We start from the raw sequence: 21813 nt of genomic DNA, 5'->3' as shown, positions 1-21813 counted from the left end.
AATTTTGCGCAAAACCCTTCTCTCGAAAACCCCAAGAGTCGTCTCATCGGATGTTGTCATCGTCCACGCTTCAGCGCCATACATCAGGACGGGAATAATGAGCGACTTATGGAGTTTGATTTTGGTTCGTCGAGAGAGGACTTTACTTTTCAATTGCCTACTCAGTCCAAAGTAGCACCTGTTGGCAAGAGTGATTCTGCGTTGGATTTCAAGGCTGACATTGTTGGTGTTGTTAATGCTGGTTCCCAGATAAACGAAATTATCTACAACTTCAAAGTTATGACTATCAACAGTGACGTGGGAGCCAAGACGCGAGTGCGCTGACTGTTTGTTTGATGACAGGAGATATTTCGTCTTGTCCTCATTCACCACCAGACCCATACGCTTCGCTTCTTTATCTAGTCTGGAAAACGCAGAACAAACGGCGCGGTTGTTGCTTCCGATGATATCAATATCATCGGTATACGCCAGGAGCTGTACACTCTTGTAGAAGATTGTACCTTCTCTATTTAGCTCTGCAGCTCGTATTATTTGCCTCGTTTGGTATCGAACGGCTCGGAGAGGTCCTTCCCGATCCTGACGGAGCTTTTGGTGTTGCTCAACGTCAGCTTACATAGCCGTATTAGTTTTGCAGGGATACCAAATTCAGACATCGCGGCATAAAGGCAGCTCCTTTTCGTGCTATCGAAGGCAGCTTTAAGATTTGGCGCATTGTGAACATCTGGTCCATTGTACATTTTCCAGGTCTAAAGCCACATTGATAAGGTCCAATTAATTTCGTTGACGGTGGGCTTTAGTCTTTCACACAATACGCTCGACAAAACCTTATATGTGATATTGAGGAGACTTATACCACGGTAGTTGGCGCAGATTATGGGGTCTCCCTTCTTATGGATTGGGCAGAGCACACTAAGATTCCAATCGCTAGGCATGCTTTCTTCCGACCATATTCTACAAAGAAGCTGATGCATGCACCTTATCAGTTCTTCGCCGCCGTATTTGAATAGCTCGGCCGGTAATCTATCGGCCCCCGCTGCTTTGCTATTCGAATTTCTTCATGGTCGGGTAATGGAAAATCTATTCCATCGTCATCGATTGGGGAATCGGGTTCGCCATCTCCTGGTGTTGTACTTTCACTGCCATTGAGCAGGTCGGAGAAGTGTTTCCTCCATAATCCAAGTATGCTCTGGACATCCGTTACCAGATTACCTCCTCGGTTCCTACATGATAATGCTCCGGTTTTGAAACCTTCTGTAAATCGCCTTATCTTTTCATAAAATTTTCGAGCATTACCCATGTCGGCCAGCTTTTCAAGCTCTTCATACTCACGCATTTCGGCCTCTTTCTTTTTACGTCTGCAAATGCGTCTCGCTTCCCTCTTCAGTTCTCGATATCTATCCCACCCCGAACGTGTTGTGGTCGATCGCAACGTTGCGAGGTAGGCAGTCTGTTTTCTCTCCACTGCGGAACGACAATTCTCATCGTACCAAATGGTTTTTTGTCGTTGCCGGAGACCAATTGTTTCGGCTGCAGCGGTATGCAATGAGTTTGAGATGCCGTTCCACAGCTCCCTTATATCGAGATGCTGATGAGTGCTCTCAGAGAGCAAGAGTGCAAGTCGAGTAGAAAATCGTTCGGCTGTTGGTTGTGATTGTAGCTTTTCGACGTCGAACCTTCCTTGTGCTTGTTGACGGGCGTTCTTTGCTGCACAGAGGCGAGTGCGTATCTTTGTTGCTACCAGATAATGGTCCGAGTCAATGTTTGGTCCTCGGACCGTACGCACGTCTAAAACACTGGAGACATGTCTTCCGTCTATCACAACGTGATCGATTTGATTGCGCGTGTTTCGATCAGGTTGCTTGATGAATTTTTTTATGCTGGAATCTGGTACTACAGACAGCCATATTTCGGGCCCCAGCGAAGTCGATCAGCCTCAGGCCGTTTGGCGATGTTACGTCATGGAGGCTGAATTTTCCGACTGTTGTGCCAAAGACACCTTCTTTACCCACCCTGGCGTTAAAATCACCAAGCACGATTTTGACATCGTGGCGGGGGCAGCGCTCATAGGTGCATTCTAGGTGCTCATAGAAAGCATCTTTGGTCACATCGTTCTTCTCTTCCGTTGGGGCGTAGGCGCAAATCAGCGATATGTTGAAGAACCTCGCTCCACCGGGGTGGATGCCAGGACTCGGCGACGTAGTTTCTCTCCCACCACAAATTCAACACCAAATTTGCGCTCCTTTATATGGCCGACGACATCACCACATAACGGTTGTTTGTAACACCCAAAACTAAACGAGTTAGATATGGGGTTATATATACCAAAGTGATCAGGGTGAAGGGTGGAGTTCAAATCCGAATGTCTGTCCGTCCGTCTGTGCAAGCTGTAACTTGAGTAAAAATTAAAATATCTTGATGAAACTTGGCACACTTATTTCTTTGCACCATAGGAAGGTTGCTTTCGAAAATGAGCAAAATCGGACCACTGCCACGCCCACAAAATGGCGAAAACCGACAACACATAAAGTGTCATAACTGAGCCATAAATAAAGTTATAAAAGTAAAATTTGGAACAAAGGATCGCACTTGGAAGGGCATATTTGGATGTAATTGTTTTGGGGAAGTGGGCGTGGCCCCGCCCCCAAATAGGTTTTTTGTACATATCTCGGAAACCAATAGAGCTATATAAACCAAACTTTCTGCAGTCGTTTATATATATATATATATATATTTGGCGTAGGAACCGCTTTAAGCGATTATAGCCGAATCCACCAGAGCGCGCCACTCATTCCTCCTTTTTTCTTTTTGGCGCCAACTGCTTCACCAAGTGAAGCCAGGTCACTTCGCACTTGGTCTTTCCACCGGAGTGGAGGTCGTCCTCTTCCGCGGCTTCCCCCAGCGGGTACTGCATCGAATACTTTCAGAGCTGGAGTGTTTTCTTCCACCCGTACAACATGACCTAGCCAGAGTAGCCTAGCCAAAGCCTCTGTGGAGCCCATATCCATATCATATTTAACGACAGGGAAACATGTAGAACGTCCATGCAGAAATGTGAACCGCAACAGTGCAAACAATGCCAGAAAATAGTGCATCAAAGCTTACAGGATGAGTTAACGGTCAGTGGAATGCTAAGGTTTTTGGCTATACCATTGAAATAATAATAATTTTTATTTGCTGTTATTCTTTTTGTAGCCTCCAAAATCAAATGTACCTGTAAAAGATGCTTCGGGTCTTGAAAAGTTGCAACAATTTACATTCCAAAGTACCATGCGCCGACTTAAAAAAATACGTTTGGCTGAACGGCTTGCAAAAGATGTTAAACTGAAAGAAGCGCAGCGAAAAACTGAATTGGAAGCCATGAAGCGGTAAATATTTCAAACATACCATGTCTTATTCTTCTTTATTGGCTTAGACACCGCTTATGTGGTTATAGTCCTGTCATCAACAGCGCGCCATTCATGTTTTCTTTTGACTGTTTGACTGGCGCCAATTGGCCAAACCCGGTCTGCCAACATAACTACCAGCGTAGCCACTGTCTTTTCATTCGCTAAAGACGTCGTTCTATGGGCTGCAGTATTCGCCGTTGCCAATGTTCAAAGGACCATACATCTTCCGCAAAACCTTTCCCTCAAAAACTCCTAGTGCCTATAAGCAGAACGGGAATGGACGGTACAACGTCTTGCTAAAATCGTTAAATTTTCAACTCGTCCGACCAAACCACACGCTTCCAAACCTCAATGCTCCAATTATTATTTATTTAAATTTTATTTATTATACAATTACTTACCTAATAAGTAATGTAACCAAATATATTTTTTCACTCACAGTGTCGAAGATGATTTCCAGCGCAAACGCGCACTTGAAAAGGCCAATATTCGCTATCAGTTACAGTTACATTTTAATGCTGAGCATGTTAAGAAGGACGCAACTGTAACTGATAACGTGAATTTATTTCCTGAAGCTCCACATTTTTCACAATACGATCGAAACATCCACATTGCTTGTCGTGCTGATCCGGAGGGTGCTGTGTCCACGCCGTCTTCACGGTGTACTGTTACTCGTACCAGTGAGAGCGCGCAGAACTATTCAGATTGTGGCGATGAAAGCGATACGGATGCAGCTGAATTAGTCAACTTTCAACATACGGAAACCTTGCTGGAACCATATCTCCAATCGATAATCAATTAATTTAAACACTGTATATACATGTTAAGTTTAAAGTAATTCTAATGTGAAAATGAAATGGAAACTGACAATAATGAAAGTTCTTTTTGAACTGGGAGTGCTTTTGAATGTATATATGGTGTTAATGATTATAAAGTTGAACTTTCCTAACTTGAATCACTACACAAAAAAAAAAACTGCTCGCTAGAGAGCCTTCGAGTTATGGAAGGTAATTTGTATGAAATTTGAATTATATTGACAATTCAAGAGCTCGAGTTATTTAGAACTTCGAGTTATGGAAGTTCAAGTGTATATTAATTTTTATACTCTCGCAACAAAGTTGCTAAGATAGTATTATAGTTTGTTCACATAACGGTTGTTTGTAAGTCATAAAACTAAACGAGGTAGATATAGGGTTATATATATCAAAATGATCAGGGTGACGAGACGAGTCAAAATCCTGTCTGTCTGTCTGTCCGTCCGTCCCTCCGTCCGTCCGTGCAACGATAACTTGAGTAAAAATTGAGATATCTTGATGAAACTTGGAACACATGTTCCTTGGGACCGTCAGAGGGTTGCATAATCGGACCACTGCCACACCCACAAAATGGCGAAAACGGAAAACATATAAAGTGTCATAACTGAGCCATAAATAAAGTTATAAAAGTAAAATTTGGAACAAAGAATCGCACTAGGAAGGGGCATATTTGGATGCAATTTTTTTGTGGAAGTGGGCGTGGCGCCGCCCCCATATCGGTTATTTTTATATATCTCGTAAACCTATAAAGCTATATAAACCAAACTTTCTGCAGTGGTTTCTCTTACGGTGGGGCACACACCATGAAAATAGTTGAAATCGGATAATAACCACGCCCACCTCCCATACAAAAATTAGGTTGAAAATTACTAAATTTTACAGAACTACTCGACCGATTCGAATGAAATTCGGTATATATTATTTTCTTGGCACCCTGATGACACTTGTGGAAAATGGATGAAATCGGCTCACAACCACGACAACTTCCCATGAAACTCAATTTTTAACTCCATCTTATTCCTTCATTTTATAATATATACATAAGGAAAAAATGAAATTGTGAAAAAATTGTCGAAATCGGACTATAACTTTTCAAAGCCCCGAATACCGAATATGAAGAATTCAGTGCCGCATGGTAATTTTTCACCGAAAATTTTGGTAAATCTCTCAGGTATCTTAATATAATTTATAGGAAATATTTTTCTTTTAATAGTGTAACTTCCCCTACCTCTCATATACCTAATTAGGTATATATAAAATCCTATAATTATAGGATTTTCAAATTGGGTCAAATTGTGTGTTATCTTAATAAAAATATATCAATAAATTGCGAGAGTAAAAAATGTTCGGTTGCACCCGAACTTAGCCTTTCCTTAGTTGTTTATAATTCTTTTATTTAAAAACTAGCAGACCGCTCCGACTTCGCATGGGTTTAAACAAAAATTTTTTATACTCTCGCAACAAAGTTGCTAGCAAAAAAGTTCAGTTGCTAGTTTTGTTCACATAACGGTTGTTTGTAACACCCAAAACTAAACGAGTTAGATATGGGGTTATATATACCAAAGTGATCAGGGTGAAGAGTGGAGTTCAAATCCGAATGTCTGTCCGTCCGCCTGTGCAAGCTGTAACTTGAGTAAAAATTAAAATATCTTGATGAAACTTGGCACACTTATTTCTTTGCACCATAGGAAGGTTGCTTTCGAAAATGAGCAAAATCGGACCACTGCCACGCCCACAAAATGGCGAAAACCGACAACACATAAAGTGTCATAACTGAGCCATAAATAAAGTTATAAAAGTAAAATTTGGAACAAAGGATCGCACTTGGAAGGGCATATTTGGATGTAATTGTTTTGGGGAAGTGGGCGTGGCCCCGCCCCCAAATAGGTTTTTTGTACATATCTCGGAAACCAATAGAGCTGTATAAACCAAACTTTCTGCAGTCGTTTTTATATATATATATATATATATTTGGCGTAGGAACCGCTTTAAGCGATTATAGCCGAATCCACCAGAGCGCGCCACTCATTCCTCCTTTTTTCTTTTTGGCGCCAACTGCTTCACCAAGTGAAGCCAGGTCACTTTGCACTTGGTCTTTCCACCGGAGTGGAGGTCGTCCTCTTCCGCGGCTTCCCCCAGCGGGTACTGCATCGAATACTTTCAGAGCTGGAGTGTTTTCTTCCATCCGTACAACATGACCTAGCCAGAGTAGCCGCTGTCTTTTTATTCGCTGAAATATGTCAATGTCGTCGTATAAATCGTACAGCTTATCGTTCCATCGTCTGCGGTATTCGCCGTTGCCAATGTTCAGAGGACCATAAATTTTGCGCAAAACCCTTCTCTCGAAAACCCCAAGAGTCGTCTCATCGGATGTTGTCATCGTCCACGCTTCAGCGCCATACATCAGGACGGGAATAATGAGCGACTTATGGAGTTTGATTTTGGTTCGTCGAGAGAGGACTTTACTTTTCAATTGCCTACTCAGTCCAAAGTAGCACCTGTTGGCAAGAGTGATTCTGCGTTGGATTTCAAGGCTGACATTGTTGGTGTTGTTAATGCTGGTTCCCAGATAAACGAAATTATCTACAACTTCAAAGTTATGACTATCAACAGTGACGTGGGAGCCAAGACGCGAGTGCGCTGACTGTTTGTTTGATGACAGGAGATATTTCGTCTTGTCCTCATTCACCACCAGACCCATACGCTTCGCTTCTTTATCTAGTCTGGAAAACGCAGAACAAACGGCGCGGTTGTTGCTTCCGATGATATCAATATCATCGGTATACGCCAGGAGCTGTACACTCTTGTAGAAGATTGTACCTTCTCTATTTAGCTCTGCAGCTCGTATTATTTGCCTCGTTTGGTATCGAACGGCTCGGAGAGGTCCTTCCCGATCCTGACGGAGCTTTTGGTGTTGCTCAACGTCAGCTTACATAGCCGTATTAGTTTTGCAGGGATACCAAATTCAGACATCGCGGCATAAAGGCAGCTCCTTTTCGTGCTATCGAAGGCAGCTTTAAGATTTGGCGCATTGTGAACATCTGGTCCATTGTACATTTTCCAGGTCTAAAGCCACATTGATAAGGTCCAATTAATTTCGTTGACGGTGGGCTTTAGTCTTTCACACAATACGCTCGACAAAACCTTATATGTGATATTGAGGAGACTTATACCACGGTAGTTGGCGCAGATTATGGGGTCTCCCTTCTTATGGATTGGGCAGAGCACACTAAGATTCCAATCGCTAGGCATGCTTTCTTCCGACCATATTCTACAAAGAAGCTGATGCATGCACCTTATCAGTTCTTCGCCGCCGTATTTGAATAGCTCGGCCGGTAATCTATCGGCCCCCGCTGCTTTGCTATTCGAATTTCTTCATGGTCGGGTAATGGAAAATCTATTCCATCGTCATCGATTGGGGAATCGGGTTCGCCATCTCCTGGTGTTGTACTTTCACTGCCATTGAGCAGGTCGGAGAAGTGTTTCCTCCATAATCCAAGTATGCTCTGGACATCCGTTACCAGATTACCTCCTCGGTTCCTACATGATAATGCTCCGGTTTTGAAACCTTCTGTAAATCGCCTTATCTTTTCATAAAATTTTCGAGCATTACCCATGTCGGCCAGCTTTTCAAGCTCTTCATACTCACGCATTTCGGCCTCTTTCTTTTTACGTCTGCAAATGCGTCTCGCTTCCCTCTTCAGTTCTCGATATCTATCCCACCCCGAACGTGTTGTGGTCGATCGCAACGTTGCGAGGTAGGCAGTCTGTTTTCTCTCCACTGCGGAACGACAATTCTCATCGTACCAAATGGTTTTTTGTCGTTGCCGGAGACCAATTGTTTCGGCTGCAGCGGTATGCAATGAGTTTGAGATGCCGTTCCACAGCTCCCTTATATCGAGATGCTGATGAGTGCTCTCAGAGAGCAAGAGTGCAAGTCGAGTAGAAAATCGTTCGGCTGTTGGTTGTGATTGTAGCTTTTCGACGTCGAACCTTCCTTGTGCTTGTTGACGGGCGTTCTTTGCTGCACAGAGGCGAGTGCGTATCTTTGTTGCTACCAGATAATGGTCCGAGTCAATGTTTGGTCCTCGGACCGTACGCACGTCTAAAACACTGGAGACATGTCTTCCGTCTATCACAACGTGATCGATTTGATTGCGCGTGTTTCGATCAGGTTGCTTGATGAATTTTTTTATGCTGGAATCTGGTACTACAGACAGCCATATTTCGGGCCCCAGCGAAGTCGATCAGCCTCAGGCCGTTTGGCGATGTTACGTCATGGAGGCTGAATTTTCCGACTGTTGTGCCAAAGACACCTTCTTTACCCACCCTGGCGTTAAAATCACCAAGCACGATTTTGACATCGTGGCGGGGGCAGCGCTCATAGGTGCATTCTAGGTGCTCATAGAAAGCATCTTTGGTCACATCGTTCTTCTCTTCCGTTGGGGCGTAGGCGCAAATCAGCGATATGTTGAAGAACCTCGCTCCACCGGGGTGGATGCCAGGACTCGGCGACGTAGTTTCTCTCCCACCACAAATTCAACACCAAATTTGCGCTCCTTTATATGGCCGACGACATCACCACATAACGGTTGTTTGTAACACCCAAAACTAAACGAGTTAGATATGGGGTTATATATACCAAAGTGATCAGGGTGAAGGGTGGAGTTCAAATCCGAATGTCTGTCCGTCCGTCTGTGCAAGCTGTAACTTGAGTAAAAATTAAAATATCTTGATGAAACTTGGCACACTTATTTCTTTGCACCATAGGAAGGTTGCTTTCGAAAATGAGCAAAATCGGACCACTGCCACGCCCACAAAATGGCGAAAACCGACAACACATAAAGTGTCATAACTGAGCCATAAATAAAGTTATAAAAGTAAAATTTGGAACAAAGGATCGCACTTGGAAGGGCATATTTGGATGTAATTGTTTTGGGGAAGTGGGCGTGGCCCCGCCCCCAAATAGGTTTTTTGTACATATCTCGGAAACCAATAGAGCTATATAAACCAAACTTTCTGCAGTCGTTTATATATATATATATATATATTTGGCGTAGGAACCGCTTTAAGCGATTATAGCCGAATCCACCAGAGCGCGCCACTCATTCCTCCTTTTTTCTTTTTGGCGCCAACTGCTTCACCAAGTGAAGCCAGGTCACTTCGCACTTGGTCTTTCCACCGGAGTGGAGGTCGTCCTCTTCCGCGGCTTCCCCCAGCGGGTACTGCATCGAATACTTTCAGAGCTGGAGTGTTTTCTTCCACCCGTACAACATGACCTAGCCAGAGTAGCCTAGCCAAAGCCTCTGTGGAGCCCATATCCATATCATATTTAACGACAGGGAAACATGTAGAACGTCCATGCAGAAATGTGAACCGCAACAGTGCAAACAATGCCAGAAAATAGTGCATCAAAGCTTACAGGATGAGTTAACGGTCAGTGGAATGCTAAGGTTTTTGGCTATACCATTGAAATAATAATAATTTTTATTTGCTGTTATTCTTTTTGTAGCCTCCAAAATCAAATGTACCTGTAAAAGATGCTTCGGGTCTTGAAAAGTTGCAACAATTTACATTCCAAAGTACCATGCGCCGACTTAAAAAAATACGTTTGGCTGAACGGCTTGCAAAAGATGTTAAACTGAAAGAAGCGCAGCGAAAAACTGAATTGGAAGCCATGAAGCGGTAAATATTTCAAACATACCATGTCTTATTCTTCTTTATTGGCTTAGACACCGCTTATGTGGTTATAGTCCTGTCATCAACAGCGCGCCATTCATGTTTTCTTTTGACTGTTTGACTGGCGCCAATTGGCCAAACCCGGTCTGCCAACATAACTACCAGCGTAGCCACTGTCTTTTCATTCGCTAAAGACGTCGTTCTATGGGCTGCAGTATTCGCCGTTGCCAATGTTCAAAGGACCATACATCTTCCGCAAAACCTTTCCCTCAAAAACTCCTAGTGCCTATAAGCAGAACGGGAATGGACGGTACAACGTCTTGCTAAAATCGTTAAATTTTCAACTCGTCCGACCAAACCACACGCTTCCAAACCTCAATGCTCCAATTATTATTTATTTAAATTTTATTTATTATACAATTACTTACCTAATAAGTAATGTAACCAAATATATTTTTTCACTCACAGTGTCGAAGATGATTTCCAGCGCAAACGCGCACTTGAAAAGGCCAATATTCGCTATCAGTTACAGTTACATTTTAATGCTGAGCATGTTAAGAAGGACGCAACTGTAACTGATAACGTGAATTTATTTCCTGAAGCTCCACATTTTTCACAATACGATCGAAACATCCACATTGCTTGTCGTGCTGATCCGGAGGGTGCTGTGTCCACGCCGTCTTCACGGTGTACTGTTACTCGTACCAGTGAGAGCGCGCAGAACTATTCAGATTGTGGCGATGAAAGCGATACGGATGCAGCTGAATTAGTCAACTTTCAACATACGGAAACCTTGCTGGAACCATATCTCCAATCGATAATCAATTAATTTAAACACTGTATATACATGTTAAGTTTAAAGTAATTCTAATGTGAAAATGAAATGGAAACTGACAATAATGAAAGTTCTTTTTGAACTGGGAGTGCTTTTGAATGTATATATGGTGTTAATGATTATAAAGTTGAACTTTCCTAACTTGAATCACTACACAAAAAAAAAAACTGCTCGCTAGAGAGCCTTCGAGTTATGGAAGGTAATTTGTATGAAATTTGAATTATATTGACAATTCAAGAGCTCGAGTTATTTAGAACTTCGAGTTATGGAAGTTCAAGTGTATATTAATTTTTATACTCTCGCAACAAAGTTGCTAAGATAGTATTATAGTTTGTTCACATAACGGTTGTTTGTAAGTCATAAAACTAAACGAGGTAGATATAGGGTTATATATATCAAAATGATCAGGGTGACGAGACGAGTCAAAATCCTGTCTGTCTGTCTGTCCGTCCGTCCCTCCGTCCGTCCGTGCAACGATAACTTGAGTAAAAATTGAGATATCTTGATGAAACTTGGAACACATGTTCCTTGGGACCGTCAGAGGGTTGCATAATCGGACCACTGCCACACCCACAAAATGGCGAAAACGGAAAACATATAAAGTGTCATAACTGAGCCATAAATAAAGTTATAAAAGTAAAATTTGGAACAAAGAATCGCACTAGGAAGGGGCATATTTGGATGCAATTTTTTTGTGGAAGTGGGCGTGGCGCCGCCCCCATATCGGTTATTTTTATATATCTCGTAAACCTATAAAGCTATATAAACCAAACTTTCTGCAGTGGTTTCTCTTACGGTGGGGCACACACCATGAAAATAGTTGAAATCGGATAATAACCACGCCCACCTCCCATACAAAAATTAGGTTGAAAATTACTAAATTTTACAGAACTACTCGACCGATTCGAATGAAATTCGGTATATATTATTTTCTTGGCACCCTGATGACACTTGTGGAAAATGGATGAAATCGGCTCACAACCACGACAACTTCCCATGAAACTCAATTTTTAACTCCATCTTATTCCTTCATTTTATAATATATACATAAGGAAAAAATGAAATTGTGAAAAAATTGTCGAAATCGGACTATAACTTTTCAAAGCCCCGAATACCGAATATGAAGAATTCAGTGCCGCATGGTAATTTTTCACCGAAAATTTTGGTAAATCTCTCAGGTATCTTAATATAATTTATAGGAAATATTTTTCTTTTAATAGTGTAACTTCCCCTACCTCTCATATACCTAATTAGGTATATATAAAATCCTATAATTATAGGATTTTCAAATTGGGTCAAATTGTGTGTTATCTTAATAAAAATATATCAATAAATTGCGAGAGTAAAAAATGTTCGGTTGCACCCGAACTTAGCCTTTCCTTAGTTGTTTATAATTCTTTTATTTAAAAACTAGCAGACCGCTCCGACTTCGCATGGGTTTAAACAAAAATTTTTTATACTCTCGCAACAAAGTTGCTAGCAAAAAAGTTCAGTTGCTAGTTTTGTTCACATAACGGTTGTTTGTAACACCCAAAACTAAACGAGTTAGATATGGGGTTATATATACCAAAGTGATCAGGGTGAAGAGTGGAGTTCAAATCCGAATGTCTGTCCGTCCGCCTGTGCAAGCTGTAACTTGAGTAAAAATTAAAATATCTTGATGAAACTTGGCACACTTATTTCTTTGCACCATAGGAAGGTTGCTTTCGAAAATGAGCAAAATCGGACCACTGCCACGCCCACAAAATGGCGAAAACCGACAACACATAAAGTGTCATAACTGAGCCATAAATAAAGTTATAAAAGTAAAATTTGGAACAAAGGATCGCACTTGGAAGGGCATATTTGGATGTAATTGTTTTGGGGAAGTGGGCGTGGCCCCGCCCCCAAATAGGTTTTTTGTACATATCTCGGAAACCAATAGAGCTGTATAAACCAAACTTTCTGCAGTCGTTTTTATATATATATATATATATATTTGGCGTAGGAACCGCTTTAAGCGATTATAGCCGAATCCACCAGAGCGCGCCACTCATTCCTCCTTTTTTCTTTTTGGCGCCAACTGCTTCACCAAGTGAAGCCAGGTCACTTTGCACTTGGTCTTTCCACCGGAGTGGAGGTCGTCCTCTTCCGCGGCTTCCCCCAGCGGGTACTGCATCGAATACTTTCAGAGCTGGAGTGTTTTCTTCCATCCGTACAACATGACCTAGCCAGAGTAGCCGCTGTCTTTTTATTCGCTGAAATATGTCAATGTCGTCGTATAAATCGTACAGCTTATCGTTCCATCGTCTGCGGTATTCGCCGTTGCCAATGTTCAGAGGACCATAAATTTTGCGCAAAACCCTTCTCTCGAAAACCCCAAGAGTCGTCTCATCGGATGTTGTCATCGTCCACGCTTCAGCGCCATACATCAGGACGGGAATAATGAGCGACTTATGGAGTTTGATTTTGGTTCGTCGAGAGAGGACTTTACTTTTCAATTGCCTACTCAGTCCAAAGTAGCACCTGTTGGCAAGAGTGATTCTGCGTTGGATTTCAAGGCTGACATTGTTGGTGTTGTTAATGCTGGTTCCCAGATAAACGAAATTATCTACAACTTCAAAGTTATGACTATCAACAGTGACGTGGGAGCCAAGACGCGAGTGCGCTGACTGTTTGTTTGATGACAGGAGATATTTCGTCTTGTCCTCATTCACCACCAGACCCATACGCTTCGCTTCTTTATCTAGTCTGGAAAACGCAGAACAAACGGCGCGGTTGTTGCTTCCGATGATATCAATATCATCGGTATACGCCAGGAGCTGTACACTCTTGTAGAAGATTGTACCTTCTCTATTTAGCTCTGCAGCTCGTATTATTTGCCTCGTTTGGTATCGAACGGCTCGGAGAGGTCCTTCCCGATCCTGACGGAGCTTTTGGTGTTGCTCAACGTCAGCTTACATAGCCGTATTAGTTTTGCAGGGATACCAAATTCAGACATCGCGGCATAAAGGCAGCTCCTTTTCGTGCTATCGAAGGCAGCTTTAAGATTTGGCGCATTGTGAACATCTGGTCCATTGTACATTTTCCAGGTCTAAAGCCACACTGATAAGGTCCAATTAATTTCGTTGACGGTGGGCTTTAGTCTTTCACACAATACGCTCGACAAAACCTTATATGTGATATTGAGGAGACTTATACCACGGTAGTTGGCGCAGATTGTGGGGTCTCCCTTCTTATGGATTGGGCAGAGCACACTAAGATTCCAATCGCTAGGCATGCTTTCTTCCGACCATATTCTACAAAGAAGCTGATGCATGCACCTTATCAGTTCTTCGCCGCCGTATTTGAATAGCTCGGCCGGTAATCTATCGGCCCCCGCTGCTTTGCTATTCGAATTTCTTCATGGTCGGGTAATGGAAAATCTATTCCATCGTCATCGATTGGGGAATCGGGTTCGCCATCTCCTGGTGTTGTACTTTCACTGCCATTGAGCAGGTCGGAGAAGTGTTTCCTCCATAATCCAAGTATGCTCTGGACATCCGTTACCAGATTACCTCCTCGGTTCCTACATGATAATGCTCCGGTTTTGAAACCTTCTGTAAATCGCCTTATCTTTTCATAAAATTTTCGAGCATTACCCATGTCGGCCAGCTTTTCAAGCTCTTCATACTCACGCATTTCGGCCTCTTTCTTTTTACGTCTGCAAATGCGTCTCGCTTCCCTCTTCAGTTCTCGATATCTATCCCACCCCGAACGTGTTGTGGTCGATCGCAACGTTGCGAGGTAGGCAGTCTGTTTTCTCTCCACTGCGGAACGACAATTCTCATCGTACCAAATGGTTTTTTGTCGTTGCCGGAGACCAATTGTTTCGGCTGCAGCGGTATGCAATGAGTTTGAGATGCCGTTCCACAGCTCCCTTATATCGAGATGCTGATGAGTGCTCTCAGAGAGCAAGAGTGCAAGTCGAGTAGAAAATCGTTCGGCTGTTGGTTGTGATTGTAGCTTTTCGACGTCGAACCTTCCTTGTGCTTGTTGACGGGCGTTCTTTGCTGCACAGAGGCGAGTGCGTATCTTTGTTGCTACCAGATAATGGTCCGAGTCAATGTTTGGTCCTCGGACCGTACGCACGTCTAAAACACAGGAGACATGTCTTCCGTCTATCACAACGTGATCGATTTGATTGCGCGTGTTTCGATCAGGTTGCTTGATGAATTTTTTTATGCTGGAATCTGGTACTACAGACAGCCATATTTCGGGCCCCAGCGAAGTCGATCAGCCTCAGGCCGTTTGGCGATGTTACGTCATGGAGGCTGAATTTTCCGACTGTTGTGCCAAAGACACCTTCTTTACCCACCCTGGCGTTAAAATCACCAAGCACGATTTTGACATCGTGGCGGGGGCAGCGCTCATAGGTGCATTCTAGGTGCTCATAGAAAGCATCTTTGGTCACATCGTTCTTCTCTTCCGTTGGGGCGTAGGCGCAAATCAGCGATATGTTGAAGAACCTCGCTCCACCGGGGTGGATGCCAGGACTCGGCGACGTAGTTTCTCTCCCACCACAAATTCAACACCAAATTTGCGCTCCTTTATATGGCCGACGTAGTAGATGTCACAAGAACCCACCTTCTTCCGTCCTTGTCCCGTCCATCGCACTTCTTGGACGGTGGTGATGTCAGCCTTTAGTTGTATGAGGACATCAACCAGCTGGGCAGAGGCACCTTCCTAATTAAGGGTCCGGACATTCCAGGTGCATGCCCTTAAATTATTATCCTTAAAACGTTTGCAGGAGTCGTCATCGAAAGGGCTCTGTGTTTCTTTTCATTGGGGAGATTTTTTTATGTGGTGGCCCTACGCACAACCGCATAAGCGGGCTTCGCCTTCTCACTTTAGCTCGCCTCCAAACGGATGTCTGTTAGCTACCCAGGGGATACTTGGTCTAAAACCGGAAGTCGTGAGCTGCTTGAGTCATGTGCAAAAAAATCGTTCCTGGCCACTCCCAAGTGAATGGCAATTAGAAACTTTCCTCACTTGCATGAACTTCTACATATGACCCCATCCCCCAGTCGTTTTTTTAGCCACTTCTTAATACAGTCCAAAAATTAAAGAAATCGGATAATAACCACGCCCACCTCCCATACAAATGTTAGGTTGAAAATAACTAAAAGTGGGTTTACTCACTAACGAAAAGCGTCAGAAACACTAAATTTCACATAAGAAATGGCAGATGGAAGCTGCACTCAGATTTTTTTACAAAATGGAAAATGGGCGTGGCGTCGCCCACTTATGGGTCAAAAACCATATCTCAGGAACTACTCGACCGATTTCAATAAAACTTGGTTTGTAATAGATTCCTTACATCCCAATGATATGTTGTGAAAATACGCCAAATCGCTTCACAACAACGTCTACTTCCTATATACTAGAACTTTGAAGACGATCTGAATCGTTTACTTTACAATATAGAAAGTAAGCACTAGTGAAGATATCGGTGCAGAACTTTGCACAAATACTATGTTTATAGTGTGGCAGCCCCATTCTAAAAATCGCCGAAATCGGAATATAGGTTTTTAAGGCCCCATATATCGAACAAAAGGACCTCGATGCTTCTAACCTAGTATTATGGTTTCCAACTTTCAATGGACTTTATACAATATATATGACGAATATGTGGGTCAAATTGTGTATTATATAATATAAATAAAGTTAAATAAATAAATTGCTAGAGTATAAAATGTTCGATTACACCCGAACTTAGCCCTTCCTTACTTGTTAAGTTATAAGTTTTTACACACTTATACAAACTCGCCCATACATACTTTCCCGTATCTTGCGTGGATTCATTAAAAAAAAAAGTAAAATGAGAAAAAATCGAACATGAAATTATTTATTTATTAGCAACGAGCTAAAACTTTATTACGACCTCTAGTCTTTGGTGTCCGTTGTCTTTCTTTCTTATTATGAAGGTGTTGGGAACGCTCAGAGTTCGACGTAATTAAAATTGCAATGAAATGTGAGACCTCTAAAAATGTTTAAAATTGCAATGTGGTTATCAAATTTTATATAATAAAGTGAACAACAATGCTGGCATCCTTCGAGTTAAGTCGACGATGAGGCCGATTCCGTTTGAAAGAAAAGTTATTGGGATTGAGTTTTCACGTTATAAATTTGGTTTATTGGGAAAAGCTGTGGTTTCTCTTTCTGATGTGATGATGAAAAGCGCGGGTTTTGGGTTCATGTTGTTTTACTTGTTCACTTTCTTCTATTTTTCTCTATGTTATTGTGTAAAGGGTGATCGGTGATAAATGAAGTTGGGATGGTTGTTCTCCTCTGCATTACTTCTATTACTTTTTGGAGGGTGATGCAGAGGAGTATTTGTTTGGACTAAACAGAAAGGTATTTCCGAAATAACTATTGTACATAATACATAATTTATCATTTCTAGCACATAATAAAAGTAATTATAAAATTTATGAGGATGGCATAAACTTTTATGTTATAATGTTTATAATAGTGTTAAGCATAAAAATGTGAAATTTACAACAATTATATAACGATTTTGTTTTTGTATTTAACAGTTGTTTAATTTAAGGCAGTAGTCTGCTTTACAGGCTTCAAAAAATCATTTTTTTTGTTTTGTTTTAAATATCTTCCAAAACTATCCAAGAATATGTCTTTAAAATTCCAGAGGCCAATTCGACATTTTTTCGAAGCTAGAGCAGTTTTAGTGGCCGAGCGTCGAGCAGGTGCGAATGCTCAGGCAGACCATTAAAACGCGTTTTCATTTTCACAAGTGTTAGAAAACGGTGCCGGCGATAGCAAAAATAATACATATATGTCCGATCAAAAAAAAAGTGATCTAGCTTCAGTATTAAATTATCATCTATTTCTTCTTCCTTCCCTTTCAAAAAAAATTGCTAAAAAAACGTTTTTTTCGGCTTCTAAAGCAGACTGCTTTAAGAGGTTAGGTGGGTTTCCAAATTTCAAAATTTGAAAAACATTTCTTTTTTAAATATTAACTAAAAATATCAAATCAATGCGAGTAAAATTATAAGAGATATACACTTTGGAAGTTCCTCCCATCAGGCCACGTCAGTATGAATGTAAAACTTTAAACGCGTTTATCTCAAAAGTAAATTTTTCAAGTAGGTGGACCCAATTTCTCGTTATGATGCGATTTTGTTAAAATTTTGCACACATCTTTGAAATAACATTATCTAGTTAATGAACGAAGGATTTTTTATATTTGTATTATAACTATTTTTTTCGAGCCAATATATGGCGAATATTTGACCAAAATAATTGTGAGTGGTGGGTAAAATTAGGTCAACAAGTAAGGAAAGGCTAAGTTCGGGTGCAACCGAACATTTTATATATACTCTCGCAATTTGTTGCTATATTTTTATTAAGATAACACACAACTTGACCTACATATTCGGTATGAAGTCCAATAGAAAAACGAAAACCATCATATATGGTATATAGGCTGAGGTAATTCCTGAGCCGATTAAACTCATTTTCATAACCAACATTCATTATATCTAAGGTTATATGCTCATTTAATTTTGCTAAGAAATTTCATATATTACCCGATTTATAAGCTATTAAGCCCATCGTATTTTTGAAAATCCTGTAATTAGCTATATGAGAGCTATGGGAAGTTATGACCTGATTTTAACCATTTCTGGTACAGAGACAGACTATTAGAAGAAAAAGATTACCTGTGAATTAAATTCAGATATCTGAGAGATTTACTCATATTTTCTGTTAAAATTTACCCTTAGGCGATGAGTTCAACATGTTCGATGTCTGGGGCCTTGAATAGTTATAGTCCGTTTTCGACAATTTTTTCACAAGTGAAGCCAGAGATGATATGCACTATTTGTGTAAAGTTTTATTCCGCTATCTTCATTGGTTCCATATGTTTACATTATAAAGTGAAGGAATAAGATGGAATTCAAAATTGAGTTATAAGGAAAGTACTCGTGGTTGTGAACCTATTTCGCCCATTTTCCACCCGTGTTGTCAGGGTGTCAAGAAAACATTATATACCGAATTTCATTGAAATCTGTCGAGTAGTTCCTGAGATATGCTTTTTGACCCATAAGTGGGCGATACCACGCCCATTTTCCATTTTGTAAAAAACTTTGAGCGCAGCTTCTTTCTGATATTTATTCTGTAAAATTTTGTTTTTCTGGCGTGTTTCGTTAGTGAGTTAACGCACTTTTAGTAATTTTCAACCTAACCTTTGTATGGGAGATGGGCGTGGTTATTATCCGATTTTTTTAATTTTTGGACTTAAGAAGTTAAGAAGTGGCTAAAAAAAGACTGCAGAAAGTTTGGTTTAAATAGCTTCATTGGGTTGCGAGATGTGTACAAAAAACCTATTTGGGGGCGGGGCCACGCCCTCTTCCACAAAAAACTTACATCCAAATATGCCCCTTCATAGTGTGATCCTTTGTACCAAATTTTATTTCCATAGCTTTATTTATGGCTTAGTTATGGCACTTTATGTGTTTTCGGTAGGGATGCAAACATCGTGAAGTGAAACATCGATGGTTCGTTGTATCGATGTTTCTTCAAAACCCATCGAAATCAAAAACATCGATACATCGAAACATCGATGTATTTTTGAACTTTTTTAACTTATTTTAAATTTAGTGAGAAATTAGCTTTTAGGATACAGAAGAAGAAGCATAAATAAATGAAATGTAGTACGTCTTAAGTTGATACATTTTATTTCACTTAACATTATATCTCTGTTAAAATTTTTTCTCAACAAATAACAGAATTTCAAAACAACGACATGGAAAGTTTTTTCACTGTAATTTCTTTTCGATTTTACTTCTGCGTGATAGTTGCCCAGGGCGTTTAGAAAACGGTCGTTTACTCGGCACTGAAGTGGTCACAATGTGTAAATATTTATAAGCCTATTTATACAACTCCGGAAACACAGTATTCATGTCAACCCAAACTCTATTGGCTTCTGATTGGTAGGTGTAACAGCCGAGATAAATTTTCTCTTCAACCTTCCGTCACTGTAATTGTAGATAAATTTGACAGGTTACATTTCACCTTTTGGTGGACCAAATGGTTCAAATTCTGGTTCCAAATATCAAACGAATATTCTGTGTCACACTCATCCGAAGATTCCGCGCGATTCTTTGAATTTTATATGAACCAAAAAAGGTTTTTTTTAGCCATTGCTTCTTTAAAATGCAGTAATTTGAATCTCTGTCTAACGCAGTAGCCTACGCCAGAATTAAATTGTATAAATAAATCATAAAAGTAACCGCAGTATTGTCCAAGCGCACATTTCCTTAACGAATTCTCCGTATTTTACAAAAATCGAATTCCAATGTAATAAAGCGTATCCAAATAGAGGGTTTCAAGTTATTACCCGAAAAAGTGTGAAGGTGTGAAGTCAAATTTTTATATAAAACATCGACATAAAACATCGTTAAATGTGACATCGATGCATCGATGTTTTTAGACTCGAGTCATCGATGGCTAACATCGATTCTTTTTGACGAAAACATCGATGTTTCAAAAACATCAATACATCGTTTGCATCCCTAGTTTTCGGCCATTTTGTGGGCGTGGCAGTGGTCCGATTTTGCCCATTTTCGAAAGCAACCTTTCTATGGTGCCAAGAAACAAGTGTGCCAAGTTTCATCAAGATATCTCGCCTCGGCGCCCTGATCACTTTGGTATATATAACTCTATATCTAACTCGTTTAGTTTTGGGTGTTGCAAACAACCGTTATGTGAACAAAACTATAATACTCTCTTAGCAACTTTGTTGCGAGAGTATAAAAATTCAGTTGTAAAGTAAAGTTGTTTTCACTACAAGTATGTTGCAAATTTACGAGTACATACGAATGCATACGATATTGTTTTTCTTTGCTGTATACTCTCGTGAAAGTAAACGCTTTATATATAAAATATATTTTTGTTTTTTTTTATTAATTCTTTTACCTACAGTTAGTTAACAATTCACTTTAAAAAGTGTGTGATGTGTTTTCTATACTTAAGGTTAGGTTAGGTTATTCTGGTAGGCTTAAAAGCCACACATACACCATTTTTGGTCCTTTGCGATACCAGATGGAGTGCCGTCACTTAGTTAATGAGAAGTAATCATCCTTTAGGATGCCTGCGCTTGTTGCGAATTTCAAAAGGTTTTGTGGCTTCACCAACGAAATCTCTTCCAGATTAACGTAATGTGTTAATGCTGAAGCCGTTTTCTTGATAATGCAGGACATTCACAGAAGAGGTGCTCCATTGTTCCCTTTGGTGCGTTGCTCTTGACATTTCCTGCAATCCTCGCGATCTATCAGCCCCATCTTGCCGCCACAAGACAGTGACCAGTGAGTATGCCGACCATATTCCTACATTTGCCTCTATCGAGCGCCAATAGAAATTTCGTGTACTTCTTATCTACCGCCTTGCACATAATTTTCGTGGTTTTGCATCCCGGTACATTCTTCCAGCGCGCTTTAAACTTTTTTACCAAGCTTCTGTCTAGATCATCATATAGACAGTGTTTATCTACAGGGGTTTATCTACGTTCATCATGTTTTCGGATGACAGTCTTACGCCTCGTTTGGCAATCTCGATCACTACCGTAGAATTGAAGTCGCCTATTTCTGGCGACATCATCCACCGCTGTCCTACCACTCAAGACACTTTTGGTCGATATGCTGAAGGAGGATATTGCCTTGATTGTCGCTTGACTGTCTACGTATATGTTTACTTTAGAGTATCCTATTTCTATACTTAAAGTTAATACTGAGTTTATTTTTCTGACACAATCCAAAAATACTAGCAGGTAATTATTATAATCAATCAATTTAAAATTAACATAATCAAATTTACTAAATTTTCAAATTTAATGTTATATAACGTTAATTTATTATTTATTATTATTTAAGTGCAACTCTTCATTTAAAAAGCTGCCGTGAACAGAAGCAATAGCTGTATGAGAAAGGCTTGTTACGTATATTGCAACGTGTCAAATAATTCACTTGTATTTCATATTAACGACTTTAAAAGAAGGGTTGCAATTTGTTGGCTCTACGCCACTACAGCATATTTCATATAATATTGCTTTATATATTCC

The 21813-nt window shown here is 40.6% G+C and overlaps 2 protein-coding genes across 2 annotated transcripts; both read left to right on the top strand.

Moving 5' to 3' along the window:
* Positions 1 to 2992: 2992 nt before the first annotated feature.
* Positions 2993 to 4297, top strand: LOC128922942 (uncharacterized). Its single transcript, XM_054235372.1, has 3 exons — positions 2993 to 3116; positions 3193 to 3365; positions 3828 to 4297. The coding sequence occupies exons 1-3, from the start codon at positions 3042 to 3044 to the stop codon at positions 4186 to 4188; spliced, it is 609 nt and encodes a 202-aa protein (XP_054091347.1). The 5' UTR covers positions 2993 to 3041; the 3' UTR covers positions 4189 to 4297.
* A 5216-nt stretch (positions 4298 to 9513) lies between these two features.
* On the top strand, positions 9514 to 10818 carry LOC128922941 (uncharacterized). The gene is made up of 3 exons (XM_054235371.1): positions 9514 to 9637; positions 9714 to 9886; positions 10349 to 10818. The coding sequence occupies exons 1-3, from the start codon at positions 9563 to 9565 to the stop codon at positions 10707 to 10709; spliced, it is 609 nt and encodes a 202-aa protein (XP_054091346.1). The 5' UTR covers positions 9514 to 9562; the 3' UTR covers positions 10710 to 10818.
* The last annotated feature ends 10995 nt before the right edge of the window (positions 10819 to 21813 follow it).

This window comes from Zeugodacus cucurbitae, chromosome X (assembly GCF_028554725.1).
Source record: "Zeugodacus cucurbitae isolate PBARC_wt_2022May chromosome X, idZeuCucr1.2, whole genome shotgun sequence".
In the NCBI taxonomy this organism is placed as follows: Eukaryota; Metazoa; Arthropoda; class Insecta; order Diptera; family Tephritidae; genus Zeugodacus; species Zeugodacus cucurbitae.
This window is presented reverse-complemented; position numbering and strand designations above follow the sequence as displayed.

Coding starts and splice junctions, on each gene's coding strand:
- LOC128922942 (XM_054235372.1), top strand. CDS start 3,042: ATGCAGAAATGTGAACCGCAACAGTGCAAACAATGCCAGAAAATAGTG. Junction 3,117..3,192: donor GCTTACAGGATGAGTTAACG/GTCAGTGGAATG, acceptor TTCTTTTTGTAG/CCTCCAAAATCAAATGTACC. Junction 3,366..3,827: donor GAATTGGAAGCCATGAAGCG/GTAAATATTTCA, acceptor TTTCACTCACAG/TGTCGAAGATGATTTCCAGC.
- LOC128922941 (XM_054235371.1), top strand. CDS start 9,563: ATGCAGAAATGTGAACCGCAACAGTGCAAACAATGCCAGAAAATAGTG. Junction 9,638..9,713: donor GCTTACAGGATGAGTTAACG/GTCAGTGGAATG, acceptor TTCTTTTTGTAG/CCTCCAAAATCAAATGTACC. Junction 9,887..10,348: donor GAATTGGAAGCCATGAAGCG/GTAAATATTTCA, acceptor TTTCACTCACAG/TGTCGAAGATGATTTCCAGC.